Below are 20,109 nucleotides of genomic sequence, written 5' to 3'. Positions count from 1 at the left end.
AAAGACTAGAACAGGCATCAAAACAGGAAGGATGAGGAACCGGCCCGGTGGCACAGCGGTTAACGTGAGCACATTCTACTTCAGCGGCCCAGTGTTCACCAGTTCGGATCCTGGGTGCGAACATGGCACCGCTTGGCAAGCCACGCTGTGGTAGGCATCCCACATAGAAAGCAGAGGAAGATGAGCATGGATGTTAGCTCAGGGCCAGTCTTCCTCAGCAAAAAGAGGAGGATTGGCAGCAGTTAGCTCAGGGCTCATCTTCCTCAAAAAAAAAAAAAAAAAAAGAGGAAGGCAGAATGGCGAAGCAGGAGGTATACGAGATTTGTTTTACTAGAATTACTTATTCTTTTTTTTTTTTTTTTTTAAGATTTTATTTTTTCCTTTTTCTCCCCAAAGCCCCCCGGTACATAGTTGTGTATTCTTCGTTGTGGGTTCCTCTAGTTGTGGCATGTGGGACGCTGCCTCAGCGTGGTCTGACGAGCAGTGCCATGTCCGCGCCCAGGATTCGAACCGACGAAACACTGGGCCGCCTGCAGCGGAGCGCGCGAACTTAACCACTCGGCCACGGGGCCAGCCCTAGAATTACTTATTCTTTACATGCTATAATATTCTTTTATATAGTCAATACCTAAAGAAATAATTTTTTAACAGAAGTTTTTGAATTGAAAAAGAAAGAAACAGGGCTGATCTCTTTAAGCAAAGGTAGTACCTTTTACATTGGGTCGCACGTAAGACAGCAGACTGAGCCCCCCTGGATTCTCCAGCAGTGTCCTGGCTGCTCCTTCTAATCCCAACTGCTTTGCTCTCTGGGCTTTTGTGCCTTTGCTCCCAGTTTTATATGGAGCCGACTAAGGGCAAAAAAAGTGAGAAAACATACCAAATCATTCCATTTTGAAAGGCAAAAATTAAAATTAGGACACAAAATTAAAGGACATGGTGAGAACAATAAAGATATCCTTTTCTCAACCCTCTCCTCCTCCTTGAGAGATGAATTAGTAACACTAACTTGAGAATATTAGCTCTGTGAAATGGTTGTTCCTTATCCAATTCTTTATACGTTTCCATACACTTAAAATTAGTTACTTGTTTAGATTCAGTCATCTTAAAAACTCAGGGCCTAGACCACAAAGACTGCAAGGACTGCAAGGCCCTCTCCTCAACTCCAGCAAGCTCCTCTAAAAGCTGCCAACACAACGCTTCTACTTCATAATCCACATTCACTTCTCAACCCGCAGCCATCTGGCTTCTCTTTCCACAAAAACCTTGCTGAAACCAGTATCACAAAGATCCATAACGAACCCCTAATTACCAAATACACATTTTCAGTCCTTATCTTGCCAAATCTCCCTGCTACCTTTAATTATTTAGCTATTGATCATTACCTCCTAAAACTCTCTTCCCTGGTCTTTCATGGTATCATCCTCTCCTGAACTTCTTCATACTTCTCTGACTATTCTTTCCATGTCTCCTTCTTAAGCTCTCCCTTCCTCCACCCATGCTTCCAAAGTTGGTGTTCCCCAATGGTCTATCCTGATCTGCCTACCCCACAAACTCTCCTTGAGTGCAATCTTCCACTCTCATGGTTTCAAACATCAACTGTATGCTGAAGATGCTCACATCTAGGTCCCCAGCCCAGCACTCTCCCTTAAGCTTCACACTTCAATAACCTACTCTCCTTTTTCCCCACTCAACTGGAAACTCCTTGAAGATAAGGACTATGTATTACTCATCTTTGTAAATTCAAGTGCTTAGCACAAAAAACCACTTGGTAGATATTTACTGAATAAAGAATAAATATTTTGTCAAATTAAATAATGATGGCTGATAACTTTAGCTTCTTATTCACCAGGTCTTCTTTATCTATAAAAAGACCCAAATCATAATGCACTCAGGTATTACATTAAAAGATAAAAAGGATTCCTTACCACGTGTTCTAGTTCTTCAAAAGTTTTACAGTTCAGCAAGGCTTTTAACAAGCATTCAGACATCTTCCCCTCTTTCTTAATTTTCTGGATTGTACTATAAACCTTCTTTGCAACAGCCCTGAAAATAAAAACTTTTGTAATATACAAGACCTACATGTCAAAACTTCCTTTTTAAAGTTATTTCAAACTTACAGAAAAGTTGCAGGTAAAATAAAAAGAACTTTTTTTCCTCTGAACCATTTGAGAATAAGTTAGCATCACCCCAAATATTTTAATGTGCATTTTCTATAAATAAGAATATTCTCCTACATAACAACAACCACCATCAAACTCAGGTAATTAACATTGAATTTACAATCATCTGATCCTCACACATCATTTACATTTCACCAGCTGTTCCAATAAAGTCCTTTATAATAAATTCAGTTAAGAATTACATAATTGCCTTGTGTCAATACTCTCCTGCAAGCTGAAACATTATTCCAGGCTCTCTTTCATTTTCAAAGCCTTGATACTGTAGAATGTTACAAGCCAGTTATTTTGGAGAATGTCCCACAGTTTGGGTTTCTCTGACATTTCTTCACAGTTTGATTCAGACGGTGCATCTTTGGCAAAAATATCATAGAAGTAATGCTATGTTCTTCTCACTACATCCAATTAGGTGGCAAATGATTTTCATTTGTCCCATTACTACTTAACTTTGGTCATTTGATTAAGGTAGTATTTGTAGGTTTCTCCATGATACAGGTACTCTTTATTCCCTTTGTAATTAAGTATTTTCAGGAGAGGTACTCTGATTATCCCATTCCTTATTAAACTTTCAATTTATTCATTGACTTATTACTATAGATTCATGGCTTCTTTTTTTTTTAGTGGTTAAAATAAATTGCTATCATTTATTTCAATGCTCAAATTGTTCAGATTTGGCCAGAAGTAACCCCGCCAAGCTAGCTTCTGTGTCCTTTTGACATGTCCCCATCATTCTTCTCTGGCACAAGATATTCCAAGCTCATCTTTTACTTTCCCTATCCCAGCCCTGAAATCAAGAGAATGGTACTTAGAAACCAATTTATGGGTGCCAGGTGTGCTCACTGCTGTTAGGTATCAAAGCTCAGGATGAGTACACCTAGCACCCATAATTGGTTTCTAAATACCATTCTCCACTAAAAACAACCAGGAGAAAAGCTGATTCCAAGATTCAATGTATAGGGATCAATGCACAGGTACGGGCAAGGGCAGGGGCAGTGCACGGTCATTCCACCACTTTACAATGATTTTTCACTGTGAATATGGTATCCTATTGTCATATTTAATGCCTCTCATCCCATTTCATTACCTATTCCTCTTTACAGGATCTACCTAATAAGGGTACTGCTAAAATGATGGGCAAAAGTTAGAGAGATGATAAATTATTAAAAACGACTGATGGAAAAGAAAATTAAATCTACTAAAGAAAAAAACAAACTAAAGGCAGATTGTAAATTAAAGATGAAGACTATGCAGTCCTTAGATTACAGCCTATCTTTTACAGTCCTGGTAGCCCAAGACTGTTTTCAAGCGCTAAAGCCTACCAGGGTCATTTTGACAAAAGACCAATGTCCTGTTGGCCTGCATATAAGGCTTTTCTTTAGAGAAAATACAGGAAACTTTTCTTAATATCCATAATCATACTTTTTAATTCACTTTTTTTAAAGTGACCCTAAGAAATATATTTTATTTGCAACCCAGTATGCAAATACATACATATAATTCAAATAGTTTCAAGAAACAGTACTTATGCTTACCACATAAACTACACTCACATTTTCTGTTCTCTATTTCTTTTTTTTCAAAAGTGGTAATGCCCTACTAAACTAGTTTCACTACTCATTTACGGGTAGCAATTAACAGATTGAAAACCAATGCTCTACTTGTAGAAAATGCCAAGCTTAAGAAAAGATGGAAACCATAACTCATTACCAAAAAGGAATCTCTGTATGATATAAAAAGATCTTCTAAGCCCCAGTTAACGTATTGCTCTATTAATAGATACCCAAAGACTAGAACTCTTTTGCAGAAATGATTTTTATAGAAATAATAATTGTGACATAAAACTTCTATCTGTTCCCTATACAACCCAATATTGTTAGAATACCTTTAATTTTATTAAGTAAACTATTCTTGTTTGTAACACTTCCCCAATTTCACATCCCAAAACCCTCAGATTTTCTTCATACCTTGCCTTCAACCAAACAGAAAGCTTACGTCAGAATCTGCAAACTGCTGGTCTTCTAGATGTGGCCTGCAGAGGGTTTTGTTTGGTCCAGAAATTTTCTACATAAAAACCCAGATTACTAGCTTCTTTTCAGAAATAGGAAGATTTGACAAACTGGGTAGACAATCCTGCGTGTCAGTAATCTGCTGGAGATGAGTAGAGGCTGCGCCTCTTAGTCAGGACTTGTGATCTCCAGTTCACAAGCCTTGCTACTTTGCTACTTGATTATAAACTAGCCTGGCCCTGGAAGATCTGACCCTGAGGCCAGTAGATTAGCTAGTCATTTGTACTTCTGGGCTGGCTAACTGATGCTGCCTCTTAAGGAAATACAACTCTCCACATATTAGCACACTAGTCCTCTTGGCACTAAAAGAATTTCAACAAAAGAGGTAGAAAAGTTAATGAGTTGCAAGTTCCCCAAAAATCACAGAAAGTTTATTAGGCATGTCATAAAAATAACCCTTAGTACTTTTAGAATGGCTTGATGGTAGGATTATATCCAATTTTAATCAGATCCTTGTTGCAGATTTGAAGAACACACACATTAACAACACAGCACCTGGCATGTATGAGACACATAATAAATGCATGAATGGTGAAGACTGTTTTAAAAACTCTACTAAATAATATAGAGTCTCATAGTCTTTGTATGCATAGTTCTGAGTTATTACAATAAGTCCATAGGCATAATTTTTTAAAGAGTATTTTCCATTCTATAACCATACAAAACTTACAATGCACTAATATTAAATTACCATGCCATTTAAAAAAAGGAAATACACATATTTCCTATCAAACTCTATACTGCCAAAGAACTCTCCATTTAGGGACTTTATAGTATTAAGAGAACAGTTTTATGCAAGCTGTTGAAGATTTAGACTAAAACGTATTGCTAGTTGTCCTAATTTTGCCATTATGCACAACCATTTCTATGAGAGATGACAGTCACTCTTAGGCACATACTTTCACTGCAAACCACCTTTTTGCTGATACATGGCCATGGTAAATATAAACACACCAGCAGAGGGGCTCTGTATACCTCTAAATAAGTAAACTAGAGCCGACTACATGTGTCAGAACAGGACTATACCCAGACTACAATAATTCAAGAAAAGAAAACATCGGAACTCTCAAAATATATTGTCATTCACTTCCTCACTGTTTGTCCTCATTGGCTCACATATCCTTTTCCCCTTACACTAGGCTCATCCCTTTCCGGATTTCTTACCGTAGCTCCTCCAGGGTTTGTCGAACTTCTCTCAAGGAATCGGCATCAAGGTTATTAATGAGCTCTTTTCGATAACGTATAATGAAGGGAATTGTGTTATCATCATTAAAGAGACGAATGATGTTGGCACAAACCCAAAGTTCAATATTCGTTCTCTCAGATAAAACCTGCAAATTAAGAATACTTAGTGATTTAAAGTCCTGAAAATTAAACATATTATAATATATGGTTTAAGATATAGCATCAAATAATGTTCTCCAGTCTTTTAGAAACTACTTGGTGTGGTTTTGTTGTTTTTTTTTTTTAAGATTTTATTTTTCCTTTTTCTCCCCAGAGCCCCCCAGTACATAGTTGTGTATTTTTAGTTGTGGGTCCTTCTAGCTGTGGCATGTGGGATGCCACCTCAGCATGGCTTGATGAGTGCTGCCATGTCCACGCCCAGGATCCAAACCAGCGAAACCCTGGGCTGCTGAAGCAGAGCAGGCGAACTTAACCACTTGGCCAGGGGCCGGCCCCCTGTGGTTTAAAAGAGGAAAAGAAAACTATATAAAATACATATATGCATTGACAATCATAAAATAGTCATTTCACTAAATCAGTAAAATCCAACTGAAATCGCTCTATATCATTCAAATTCTACAGGACTCAATGAGATAGACTTTTCATCTGTCAGATTGGCAGCAAAGATCAAGGGGTTAGCAACTCACTGTGTTGACATGAGTGATGGGAAAAAGCACTTTCTTTTTTATTTATTTATTTTTTTTGTAGGGGAAGATTCGCCCTAAGCTAATATCTGTTGCCAATCTTCCTCCTTTTTCTTCCTTTTCCCCCCGCCAAAGCCCCAGTACATACTTGTGTATAGTTGTAAATTCTTCTGGTTCTTCTATGTGAGTAGCCGTTACAGCATGGCTACTGACAGACAAGTGGTGTGGTTCTGCACCAGGGAATCCAAACTGGGCCATGGAAGCAGAGTGCACGGAACTTTAACTGCTAAGCCATCAGGGCTGGCTCAAAAAGACACCTTCAGTCACCGCTAGTGAGAGAATACAACGGCATAACCTCTGGAGGAAAAGCAATTTGGCAGCATCTATAAAAATTTACAATGCTTAAACTCTTGGACCCAGCAATTCCACTTTAGGAATTCATTCTGATATATTCATACCTCCAGAAAATTACATTATTTATAGTGATTTTTTTTGGAAGAACTATTTCCAGCATAGCAAAAGTCAGCAAAAACCTATGTCTGCAAGGGGGACTGGTAAATAAAGTATGATGTACTCATGAAGTAGAATACCATGTAACTACTTATATGAACTGATAGGGAATGATTCACAAGAACTGAGAACATGGCTTACTTTCAGGAAAGGTAACTGGTTGGCTGAGAATTAGGATAGGAAGACTCTTCTATATCTTTTGAATTTTGTATCATACACATGTACTACAAATTAAAAATGATTCCTTTACAAAAAACAAGTCTGGGGCTGGCCCGGTGGCGCAGCAGTTAAGTGTGCAGGTTCCGCTTTGGCAGCCCGGGGTTCACCGGTTCAGATCCTGGGTGCGGACATGGCACCGCTTAAAAAGCCATGCTGTGGTAGGCGTCCCAGATGTAGAGGAAGATGGGCACGGATGTTAGCTCAAGGCCAGTCTTCCTCAGCAAAAAGAGAAGGACTGGAGGCAGATGTTAGCTCAGGGCTAGCTAATCTTCCTCAAAACAAACAAACAAACAAACAAACAAGTCTATTTATGGTTTCCGTAAAATTTACATGTAAGCAGAAAAGTTTACAGAGGTCAGCCTGGAGAAGAGAAAGAATGAAATGCAATTTCAGTAGATATTCTCAAAAGCCTAAGCAGATTTTTCAAAGTAAAGCACAAAAGGCAGAAGGTTTTACTATTATTTTAATCTTGATGTCCAAGATCTGCCAAAAATGGAAGAAAAAAACAGAAAAATTATTAAGTTATCATAATCAACTGATTAACAAGATCAAGTCAATGTATATAATAGACTGAATTTCAAAACTACAAATGAAATAAATGGCTGCACTCCAGAGACTATGGAGGATACTCTCAGTTCTCTGGGCATGAGAAATAACTCATGAGGCCCACATTTTATCACCCATTATGATGGTTTAATACCAACTCTCTGGTGAGGATGCCAACTTTACATCTCCAGCCCTAGCTCTCTTCCACGTGAGTTCCAGACTCATTTAGCCAACTATCTGACATACAGTTTTGGACATGTAAAGGGCATCTCAAACCTTGCATTTGCAAAATTATCTTCCTCTCAAACTTATTCCTCCTCCAGTTTGACCCTTATTATGTCCATTCAAACAACAGTTCAAGCCAGAAAACTAAGAATCTTCAACTATTTTGTCTCCTCCAATTCTTAAATCCACTCCATCATAAGAACCAGTCAACTCCAATTGCAAAATATTTTAGTCTACTACTGCTCTTCATTTCTTCTTCCCCACACCACAGCCTAGTTCAAGACTGCACCACTGCAGTAGCCTTTAACTGTTCTCCTTGCATACACTCCCATCCCATCTATTCCAATCTCCATAAAGCAACAAGAATTATCTTTTCAAATGTGTACTAGATCATGTCTCTTGACTGCTCAAAACCTTTCCATGATTTCCCATTGCATTTAGAATCCAAACTCCTTACCATGACCCAAAAGACATAAGCCTTCCTCTCCAATCTCATCTTATCCAATCTTCCCCCATTAGAAGCCAGTCCCTATGGCCTTCTCTCAGTTCATAGAACAAGCCCAGTTGTTTCCTTCTTGAAAGGCCTTCATGAAGCTGCTCCCTCATCCAGAAATGCTCCTCTTGCTTGATATCTTTCCTGACCCCTACGAAATCAAACTCATTAATATTTTCTCCCTCAAACCTATACCTCTTCCTATTTCCTATTCAGTCAACGTCATCGTCTTCTACTATCGAGGATATTGTAGTTATCTCTCCCAACAATCCCTCCCCCGTTATGTAACAGCTATGTGGCTTGAGAATACTGGACCTCCAGCTCCACAGCATTTTGTTCAAGTAACCAGTTGTTTCGGAATTAACAACAGCCAGAGTGTGTCATTGCTCTGGCCAGAGAGATTAGTCTAGTCAGCCTAAAGCTCCACATTGGGCTGCAACTCTGGACCCAGGTACAATTTCTTCCTCTGGATAAATACAGTTTGTACATGTAGAATCTTGTAGCTGAGGATGGTAGTGCTAACAGAATCGCAGAGAGACCGTTTAAGTGCACTGACTAAACTTTCCTGTTACTTAAGTCAATAAATCTCCTTTACTGCTTAAGTTAGTGCAAGCTTTTCTCTTATTGAGACCAAAAGCATTGTAATCAATGTCCTTAGTATCACTGTTCTCTATTATGCCCACCTAATCTGTCACCAAGGAAGAAAACTAAACTTCTAAAATGTCTGTTCCTTCCCCTCGAGCTCCCTTTCTGTTAATATCATCTTTTATCTGAACCAGAGAGCAGTTTTTTTCTTCTCTATGCCTTCCATCCAACCTCTCCGCATTACTACTGATTATATTGCTAAAACACAGGTAAAATAAGTCCCTTATTTTTCTCTTTTTCTTCTTTTGAACATAAGCTCCAATGACCCTTATCTACCTACTGGTAAAGGTCCAACCACTGTGACATAGTTTTAGAATCCCTTCCCAAGCTTGGTTGCAAACTTCACCATCCTCAAGGAGTTAGCAATCTAGAAGGGAAGATAAAGTGTTAATGCAAATAAGTACAAATGAAACAGCATGCACCAGGCAATAAGCAGTATAACGTTTTCAGAGAAGAGAAAGATCTATCCAGGGGTAATAAGGAAGGCTTGTTGCAAGGGTAGCATTTCAGCTGGCCCTGGAAAGATAAGCCAGATTCTGAAAGATAGACACGAGAGGTGAAAATGACCAAAATGCTCATCATTTTGGAGCTGGGTGACTGGAACTGGTTGAAGGAATCCATGGGCTCCCGCTACCCTAAACTAGCTCAGCTATTGTTAACTGAAAGTGGCCCAAGACAGCTAAGACTCAATATCCATATCTGGATAGTACCAAAACCTAACAAATCCAGAAGCATCGTATGTGTTAAAGGTGTATATGCCGATGCTTATGTAAATTTGCTCCTTGAAATTAAGCACAACAAAACTACTATAAGCAGTCACTACTTTTGGGCCTCCAAATCATTCAATTTCTTCTGTCTTAATTTAGTCAAACATTTATTTTAGCTCATTTTTATACGCCAATAACTACACCAACCCCAGTGAAAATAAAAATTCAAAAAACCGAGTCCTCTTTCCCAAGGACTTTGGGACAAAGTAACAGAAAAAGAAAGACAGTCAAGTAGACAAGTAAAATACAGTGTGATCTTCACTCTGACAGAAACATATATAGATTGTTTTAAGAGCACAGGGGAGGTAGAAACACCTAACTCTGCAGCAGTGGAAAAGCAACAAGAGAACGAAGGTACCTCCAGGCAGTCAAACAGGGGCAGGAATTTAAGAAGAGAGAAGAGTTGAAAGCCACTACACATTTTTTAAATTACTATAAGTTCAGTAAGGCTAAAATGTACAAGCAGTGTTACAGTGAGGTGAGAAATGGAAAGGTGGATGGAGCTACATGGGGAATTCCATAGAGTTTGGAGTTTATCCTATACTTAATACTAAGCCCCTCAATGACTGATCTACTCATTACTTGGTCTCAGCTATTGAATCAACCCCCCTGAGATCTCAGATTCAATGAGATCTGTAGACTAAGCGGTGGTTCACAATGCGTGGTCCCCAAACCAGCAATATAAGTATCATCTGGAAACTTATTAGAAATGCAAATTCTTGAGCCCCACTCTAGATCCACTGAGTCAGAAACTCTGGGGTGGGGCCCAGAAATCTGTATCTTAGAAGAATGAAGCAAACGACAAAGAAATAACCAAAAGACTTACAGGCAGAGAGCAAACCTTAGGGATGGGTTGGAATAAGGCAGGCAACTACTATAGTTTTGTGGGGTTTTTTCCAAAGATTTTTTTTTATTTATTTTATTTTATTTTTTTCCTTTTCTCCCCAAAACCCCCCAGTACATAGTTCTATGTTCTGAGTTGTGGGTCCTTCTAGCTGTGGCATGTGGGACGCTGCCTCAGCATGGCCTGATGAGCAGTGCCATGTCCGCACCCAGGATTCGAACCAACAAAACACTGGGCCGCCTGCAGCGGAGCACACTAACTTAACCACTCGGCCACGGGGCCGGCCCCCTATGGTTTTTAAACTTCACATTTATTACTTCTTAAAAAAAGAAATGACAGGCCCAAAATGGAGACACTTGTGCTAAGCCCCAAGTCAGCAAACCAAGACTTAATACCTAACCTAACTGCAGTTACAGTCTCCCCTAGGAATGCAGTCTTAACCAGTCAGTCTGGAATTTTCTGGTGAGCATCAGTGAAACAACCTGCCACATAGGCCCTTTCCACCCCCTAAATGAAGATGAAGTAATCCTTATCCCATCCCCCTTCCGCCTATAACAGCCCTCCATTTGGTACAGCTCCTCTGAGCTCCTCTCTGCTTGCTAGATGGGATGCTGTCCAATTCATGAATCATTTAATAAAGCCAACTAGATCTTTAAAATTTACCCATTGAACGGCCAGCCCCAGTTGCCTAGTGGTTAAGTTTGACGCGCTCTGCTTCAGTGGCCCAGGTTCAGTTCCCAGGCGTGGACCTATACCACTCATCTTGTCAGTGGCCATGCTGTGGCAGCAGCTCACATACAAAAAAAAGAAGATTGGCAACAGATGTTAACATAGGGCGAATCTTCCTCAGCAAAAAGCAAAAAAAACTACCTGTTGAATTTTTGTTATTTAACATACTTAAATGATTTTTACAGTTAACTGGTAGATAGGAATGAGAGTAAAGTAAAAAAGAAGGCAGTCGAGATTTTTTTTTTCATCTCTAAGAATTAAATAGAAAGGCACTTTTTGTGACTGTTGTTTTAAGCTAACACCTCTATAGGGCTTATTATGTTCTAAACACTTTTACATATTCAATATTAACTCATTTAAACTGTAAGAGACAGGTATTATTATTATTGTTCCCATTTTACAGATACAAAAGCTGAGGCCCAAAGAAGTTAAGTAAATTACCCAAAGTCCCACGAGCTATATTACCTTTTCAAAAATTCAATTTGTGTGCAAAGCAAGGTGATTATTTAGGCAAAAATACAAATTAAGCAAATCACCTCACTTCTCCTCCTGAACCTATCACAGATAGGTGAAGCATGCCCTCATACTGCCCGCTGGTGTCTAAAACCTCCAATGAAATGGCTTTTTCCCAAATTGTCCTGAGATTTACTCCTCCAAATCTATATACCCATTCCCTCAGTGATAAAGAAAACATCTGGGTATCAGCAAATGAACTATGGCCTTAATCATCCAGGCAGCAGCTGCATTTTAAAAGAACTAACATCTAAATTAAATGACACTCTATTGAGTAGAATTGAGAGAGAGAATTTTCTACTCAAAATCATTTCCAAACCACTAACCAGACACCTGTCTTCTATAATTCCTGCTGTTCTCTTTACCCTTACAGATTCATTTTATTGTATCACTTATTTTATCACAAAAAAAAGTTTCCTTAAAGACCACAAAGGAAAAACTAATCAATGCTGTTAGAAGTCCTATAACAGGAAAAGGGATGGGAGGGTCAGAAAAAGGTATGTATGAAAGGGGATTCTGGGGGGCTGGTCATGTTCTGTTTTTTGATCTCGAAGATCCACAAGCTGGTTACATGGTTATACTTCTGAACATTCATGAGCTGCACAATTTTCTGTATATATACTTCAAAAAGTTTTTTTAAAAACGCTTCAAAAAAAGCTACAATTTCTTTTACTTAATCCCTCCTGGAACAAAGAGGTTAACCTAACGGATGGTGCTGTGCTTATGTGCAGAACTGCAGTGAGAAAGCCAACTCAGAGAACATTCATCTCCTTCCTGTCCCACTTCTGTCCCCAGTTTTGCCATCCCGTGGTCTTTTTCACCCATATAATCCCACATCATCTCTTGCAAGAACAAGGAAAATAGCTAATAAAGAGGCTTTTGCTTGCTTTTCTTCCCTAATTTACCAAACTTTACAAAGATTTTATATAAGGCTGCTCCACTCCCCTACTCCCACTCCCCTCAAAATAAAGAGACTATATATAACAGCAATCAGCTCTTCGGAGGATTGGATTTTCTCAAAAACTGTTTGTGACTAGTCACCTCTTCAAATTCCTAAAGGTCATGGTATTCACAACATATTTGCACAACGATAGAATGTATTTTAACAAAACTAGTTTCTGACGGCAACCACACGTACTTAGATTGGGGGAAAGGGCTTAAGAGCACGCTGCTTCCACTCGAGGGATCCAGTGATCCCCGATGCCTGATTAGGAAAGAGACACAAAGTATGTTTACATGTAATGACTACAGATAAATCAAGTACTGGCAATGTAGTTTTCCCTTCCCAAAAAGACAGCGATGTTCCTGATAAAGCAGTGGACGTTTCAGAGTTGAGAAACACACCAAGGGAAAAAACAGACGATCAAGGTGTTATGGTGGGCAGGTCCTCGGGAAACAGCATGCAAAATGAAGGAAATATAAATGACATTTCCCACATGTTCAATTAGAAATAATTAATAATTCCTATACAATTAATTTCCATTGACCGTTCCTTACTAAGTAGGTACTTTTCAGGATTTCTTCCTAAGAGGTTGGACATACATTTTGTTTTGTGGCAGATAACATGCATATTATAGGCATTTCATTGAGTCTGGTCCTCATCCAAATGTTCAAGAAGCTTCCTGATTGTCTGACTTGGCACTGCTGACTCTCACTCTTCTCAGTCTGCTTTCCCCCAACAACTGCCGCTGTTCTCAACCACGTTTAGAAGAAGGAATGTGGTGCTAAGATAAAATTATTTTCTCTCCCACAAAGTTTCTCCTGTTTATGGGGGAATAAAAAAGTACAAGAAAGGAAATCCACACATACCACAAGAATTGTCTGTAAAAGTTAATTTAAGGTTGGACAAGGATGACTGCATCTGGTTAAATTTTTTAAAACCCAAACATGTAAATCATACCTAAAGTCTCCTTGGCAGTTTCCCTAAACCCATCTAGAAACTGCTGAGCTTACCAGTTGCCATCAGGGGTTCAGCAAAGGTGGATGCTGTAGCAACCACTCCTCCCAGCTCGCAAGCCAGGAGTGCCAGATTCTCAGACTAGGCTGTTTCAGATGTCAAAAATCACTTCCAATAAAGAGGAGGAGGAGAAAAAAACTGCTTGGAATTGGAAGACAAGTATACCTATACTACCCAAATGATATGACCAAAGGCCATAAACCAGTTCCAGGACCTTAAAATGAGATAACTTGCTCCCATTTACTATTCCAACAACACAACAATGGGCATGGCTGCCACCTGCTTATAAATGAAGCTTCCACTCCACTCACAGTCTGGCAGTTGGCACCTCTCTTTCACCATACACTTCTCCCTCCTCACAGGCTAAAACTAATGGCAAGTGGTTGGGGAGTTGTCATTTTCCACCCTCTATAAAGAAGCAGAGAAATCTGATCTGCCGAGGGAGAAAATAATTCGGACAGTGAAGCAGCAGAAATGAGTGATCAGGAAACCCCTGAGAGAGAGAAAACTGAGCAACTCTCTTCCTCAAGTCCTCACAGTTTTCCAATTTCTGGTTCAAGGCCTTTGCAAGACTGATCACAGTTGTCCCTGGCATTCTTTGAAAGGCCCCTGTGTTCTTGGTAATAAACTCTTTCTCTGCTTAAGCTCATTACAAATAGTTTTCTATTCCTTATAACCAAGAGACAACTGGCTAAGGCAGGACCATTTTCATCTTTCTCTGTTACATAGATTAGGAGATGGGGTGTGAAGCAAAGTATCATAGAATAAGTAGCCCTTGACTTAATTTTGAACAACTTATTATTACAGTTCAAGAGACTTTATGTTCTTTGACACCTCCTTCCCTCTCTCTTCTTCACTGTCGACTGCTAGAGGTGAATCTATGTCAATGAGAGAAAGAAACTTTGAAGTGTTAGGAAAGGGGAAGGGAAGTGGCACATGTCCACCCAGCCCCACAGGTCTTGACTGGAACCAAGAAAACTGCATTTAAGAAAGGTTCAGAGTGAATCTGACGCAGGTAGTCCATGAACCACCCTTTTAAAACATGTAGGCCTAAATGAATAAAGAAAAAGAAGGACTAGAAAGAAGCCTAAGTATACTGTTTCTCCAAGAAACTTTGGATTGTTTAGGAACAAGAATTTAAAAAAAGCTATAAGGGAACACTCTATTCCTTAGTGGGCCAGAGAGAAGAAAAATGATAATCAAAAATTCCTGGTGATGGGGGCTGGCCCCGTGGCCGAGTGGTTAAGTTCGCGCACTCCGCAGCAGGCGGCCCAGTGTTTCGTTAGTTCGAATCCTGGGTGCGGACATGGCACTGCTCATCAGACCACGCTGAGGCAGCGTCCCACATGCCACAACTAGAAGAACCCACAACAAAGAATACACAACTATGTACCGGGGGGCTTTGGGGAGAAAAAGGAAAAAATAAAATCTTTAAAAAAAAAAAAAAAAAAATTCCTGGTGATGTTCTACTAATAGGTAACAGAAATAAAAGGCAACATAGGTAAAAAAAAAAAAAAAAAAAAAAAAAAAAATTCCTCTGAAGAAAAAGGTAAAATAAGACAGTGCCTGACTGAGAAGTAGTTATTAGGATCCAGCAGAGGCCCTGGGCTCTAGAGAAGCAATTCACAGCAGGGGAAGGAGAACACATCAGAATCACCAGGGGACAGACCACAGGGAGGGAGCCCCTAAGGGGCGATGCTGCAACTACTTTTCAAATGTTCCCAAGGTGTTTGGGGGCAGACAAAAGGTTGAAAATCATTGTTTAAGAGTCACTCTTCACGTCTTCTCTACCATCCCCAAAGCCAGCCAAAGAAACTGGGAGAAATCTGATTTCCCCTGTAGTAAGAGATATAATTATGGCATCTCAAGTTGGAATTTGGATAGGATTTTCCTTTTAAGAAATTGCTAGGCCTTGTTCATAGTATATTACAACATTATACTAAGAGATAAATAAATGCACTAATGGCCAATGACCTACTCACTTGCACTGCTTTTATGGGGAAATACAGTCCAAATTCAAAGCAAAAACTTAACAATGAACTATGAAGGCCCAATCTGTTTGTACAATCTGTCTCTATAGTATGTATTCACCAGAACACCATGGCAGAGACCTACCTGGCCTGAGGTCCCAGCTCTTAGCTCAAGGACTGATGATGATAAGTTATCCTACAAAACAGTGTGCCCAGGAAGCGAACCAGTGGCCAAAGCCTCCAGAAATCACTGGTAAAACTGAAAAGATAACTGAAAACTCCCAACCTCTCCCTCAGCCAGTGCCACCCCAACCTAATCAAAAAGAAAGGAATCAAACAAACTACGGTAACAGAAAAAGGCTGCACATACCTGTACTATGTCCCAGTTCATTTCCACCTCCTCTTTAATATTGTGGGCGTCTGCCGGAAACCTGACAGGCTCCCCCTGAGGACATGTTTCGGTCTTCACTCTCTTTAAAGGGGACTGACCGAATGTAACATCATCTTCATTCTCTTCCTTCTTGCATGCACCTTCCCACATAGTGCTTGTGGACGGTGTCTCTGAACTGTTACTCCCACTCTCCAAGTTGCTGGCTTTGTGGGTTTCTTCATCAACTTTCAGCTTTTTGGTCCTCTGAGCTGAAGGTGACTGAGCTGAATTTTTCCTTTTTGTCTTCGCTGTCTTCAGAGGCTGCACAGTATCCGATTTATTTTTTCTGTCTTCCAAGTCAACATCGGCAATAGCCACAGAGCTGTTCTATCAAACCACAAAGAGAACAAGTGAGAATTAAAAGATAAAAACCAACTGCTCTGGAATATTACTCAGCAATGAAAAGGAACAATTTATTGATACACACAATAACTTGGAAGAATCTCAAGGAAATTATATTGATTGGGGGGAAGCCAATTTCAAAAAGTTGTATACTATAGTCATGTGTTACTTAACAACGGGGATATGTTCTGAGAAATGCGTCGTCAGGTGATTTTGTCATTGTGCAAATACTGTAGAGTATACTTAAACAAATGTAGATGGCATACCCTACCATACATCTAGGCTATATGGTACTAATCTTATGGGATCACCGTCATAAATGCAGTCCGTCATTGGCCGAAACGTTGTTATGTGGTACATGAGGGTATATAGTTATATTTATATAACATTCCTGAACAAATTACTGATTGCCAGGAGTCAGAGATGGTGCAGGGGGAAGGACAGGAGGAAAGTGGATATGGCTATAAAAGGGCAACACTAGGAACCTTGTGCTGATGAAACCACAAGGGTCTATGTGGTGGATACACAAACCTGCAAGTGACAAAAATACATAAAACTAAATATATACATACACACACATATAAACGAATACAAATAAAACTAGAGAAATCTAAATAAGATGAAAGGATTTTACCAATGTCAATATACTGGTTGTGATATTTTACTATAGTTTTCAAGATGTTACCATTGGGGGAAACTGGATAAAAGGTACATGAATCTCTCTGTACTATTTTTTACAACTGCATATGACTCTACAATTATCTGGAAATAAAAAGTTTAATTTTAAAAAAATGAGTAAAGAATCGGTCTACACATGTCAGAAAAACCAAGATTTAAAACTTGCAATCAAACATCAACCATTTAGGGGGAAAAGAGTAACACTCACACCCTCATAAAACCCAAAAGGCTACGCCTGCCACCAATTTATGCAGACGGAAAGTGGACAAAAAACAGCACAACAGCAGGGTAGTACCAGGCATTTTTTCTTTAGTAGAAGTCTGCACGGCAGTCCACACAGGTGTCCAGGGGCTACTCTCTGCAACGGCCCATCCACTCTCCCCTCAGTGACAATTCAGGTGTGAAGGAACAAGACCTGGCACTCATTTTCGCACCAGAGTGGTAAATAAGATACAGACTCTGACCGGATAGTTTACAATTTCACAAGCTAGCCTGTTTTCAGTTACCTAAGTGATGCAGATAGCACAAACTTGAACAAAAGAACAACTCCCAAACCAAATTTCAGTCAAAATTCAATTCTCTCTCCTATCAAATATTTTTCCAGAATTACTGACTACTGAAAATACTGACAAGTACAATAAAGAGCACACTCCATCCTAATCCCCACCTATCACCACCTGAACCTGGAAATGCTGTACATTAAACAGCCTCTAAGTATTACCTTTTTAGCTGAAACATATTGGATAAGAACAGAGATATAAAAACAGAATGAGTCCCAGGTCCATACAAGGTGATAATAACCTGATCAAATGAATTGACATAGCTAAAGAATGTGTCAATCATACAGAGGGTTTTCAGCCATAGAGGAGCAGAAAAAGGAGAACTGCAAAAACCAAATATGATCAGCATTCTTTTAAGTAATGTACAAGGAAGAGGGAAGCTCAGCAAACAGATTCTGAGTATTTTGGTCCCAATGGTAAGACAGCCCTCCTGTGAGATGTATACATCAGACTACTTTAGATTCATGCAACTAAAACATTCGATTGCCACTGTGACAAGCATAGTGCCTAGACCACAGTAGGCATTCAATAAACGCAAATAAATGGATTTATCTAATTCTCCTCTTCTGAGTCCATGCTCGTCAAGTAAATTTCTGATTATTATTTAATTCTCTATTTACTTCAGCCTCTGAGGAAAGACACTGCTAGTCATAAGAACTTCAAGTCCTTGATTATATCAAACTATTAATTATTAAACCAGCACTGTGGTTTTATATATCACTCTTATGAGCATGGCTGACAAAAAAAAACACCCATGAGAGATATATCAGTTCCTGAAATGATGACAAAAGCATGTTCCTGACTTAGAAACCCAGTTTCATCATTTACTATCTGTGATCCATTAGCAAGTCACTTAACACCTCTTGCCTTGGCTTTCTCTTCTATAAAATCAGGGTAATATCAGACCCGCCTCAAGGGGTTGTTGTGAGGATTACGTATGGTCACACAGTGAAGTTTTGAGCAAGTTGCCTGGCTAATGATAAGCACTCAATATCTGCTAATACTATCATCATTATCACCGCTTCCACACCTAGACCACCTCCTAGGAGAGGGAAAAGGAAGTAGACGAAGACATGAAGAAAAAATAAAATGACTAAAAGTGAGAGGTTTAAGTAAGAGGAGAAGAAGAAATGCCAACAATTGTAAATTAGACACATAAAGGTATCCTCTTTAGAGTCTGCAGGCAAGATTTATCCAGTGTTTCTCAGTGCTGTTCATAAGTCCCTGGGAGACCCTGAGACCCTTCCAGGGGGTTCTGCGAGGTCAAAACTATATTCATAATAATAGTAAGACATCATCTGCCTTTTCCACTGTGTTGACATTTCACTGATGGTGCAAGAGCAATGGGAGCAAAAACCAAGGCAGTGGCACCAAGCTGTACTAGCAATCACTGTTCCCTCCACTGCCACACACTTGCAATGTCAGTTTCACTCAAGAATGAAGCAGTAAAAATTATTAATTTTTTAAATTTCAGTCCTTGAAAACATACATTTTTAAAACTCTGCTGAAATGATTAGTGTACATAAAGCCCTGCTGCTGCCTGCCACGCATACTGACGTGCAGTGGTCGTCTCTGGGAAAAGCACTCATGCAATGGTTTCAGTTGAGTTGTACTAGTTTCTTTTTCCACAAAACACCATTTTTACTTAAAAGAATGACTGACATACTATGGTTATTCAGACTTGCATATGTGGCAGACATTTTCTCATAAATGAACTAAGTGAGACTGTTACTTCAAGGTAATACCTGACATTTGTGACCAATAATAAAATTCAGGCTTTACAGTGAAAATTAGAATTTCAGAAAATTTGTATCCATTGTGAACATGCCAGCTTCCCAACAGTAATGAAACTGGTGGTTATAGTAACAAATGTGACTTTTTTGACATCATGTGATAAAAGGTACTAGGTGCTAACATTTGGAAGATCTGTATCAATCAGGGAACCAATATTTTCCAAATGACCAATACACAACGTTACAAAATCAGGCATAGGTAGAAGATCCAGCCAAATAACACAGACCAGTGAATTTTAATGTAATAGAGTATAAGAAGTTCATTAATATAGTTCCAGATTCCACAATGAAACAAACCACCACTTACTGAGTTTTGGTACAGTATCAAATAAGAATATTCAAAATTATCTTAAAAGTCTATTAAAACATCTCTCCTTTTTCCAAATACATATTTGTATGGGAGGCTGGATTTTCTTTATGTATTTCAATTATCTTTTAGTAAGTCAGACATTAAAGACACTTGCAAAAATGTAAAACAATGTCATTCTTCTAATTTTGTTGCTGTTGTTTGGGGAAATATGCACTTATTTTCCATTAAAAAGTGTAATTTGCATTAACATATGATAGGTTTATTATTATTTTAAAATTTATCATTATTTTTAAATTTCTCACTTTTAATTTCTAATATGGTAAATATCAATAGATATGACCCACATAAGCAAAAGCTCCTTGGAGCCCTCAATAAGTTTTAAGAGTGTAAAGTGATCCAAAGACCAAAAATTTTGAGAAATGTGGATCAAAACTATCAAAAAAATTATAGAAATAGCTCTCCATTTT

The 20,109-nt window shown here is 39.0% G+C and overlaps 1 protein-coding gene across 2 annotated transcripts in view; it reads right to left on the bottom strand.

Annotated features, from left to right (window-relative positions):
- SRBD1 (S1 RNA binding domain 1) overlaps positions 1 to 20,109 on the bottom strand; it is a 206,194-nt gene that overhangs the window by 175,195 nt on the left and 10,890 nt on the right. For both annotated transcript variants that reach the window (XM_023619698.2, XM_023619699.2), the window contains exons 4-7: positions 15,900 to 16,286; positions 5,408 to 5,574; positions 1,926 to 2,043; positions 710 to 848 (exon numbers count right to left, since the gene is read on the bottom strand). In XM_023619698.2, the coding sequence (XP_023475466.1) occupies positions 710 to 848; positions 1,926 to 2,043; positions 5,408 to 5,574; positions 15,900 to 16,286 (811 nt within the window). The remainder of the gene's footprint in view (positions 1 to 709; positions 849 to 1,925; positions 2,044 to 5,407; positions 5,575 to 15,899; positions 16,287 to 20,109) is intronic.

This window comes from Equus caballus, chromosome 15 (genome assembly GCF_041296265.1).
Source record: "Equus caballus isolate H_3958 breed thoroughbred chromosome 15, TB-T2T, whole genome shotgun sequence".
Taxonomy (NCBI): Eukaryota; Metazoa; Chordata; class Mammalia; order Perissodactyla; family Equidae; genus Equus; species Equus caballus.
Note: the sequence above shows the minus strand (reverse complement) of the source record. Positions and strands in the feature narration are given on the sequence as shown.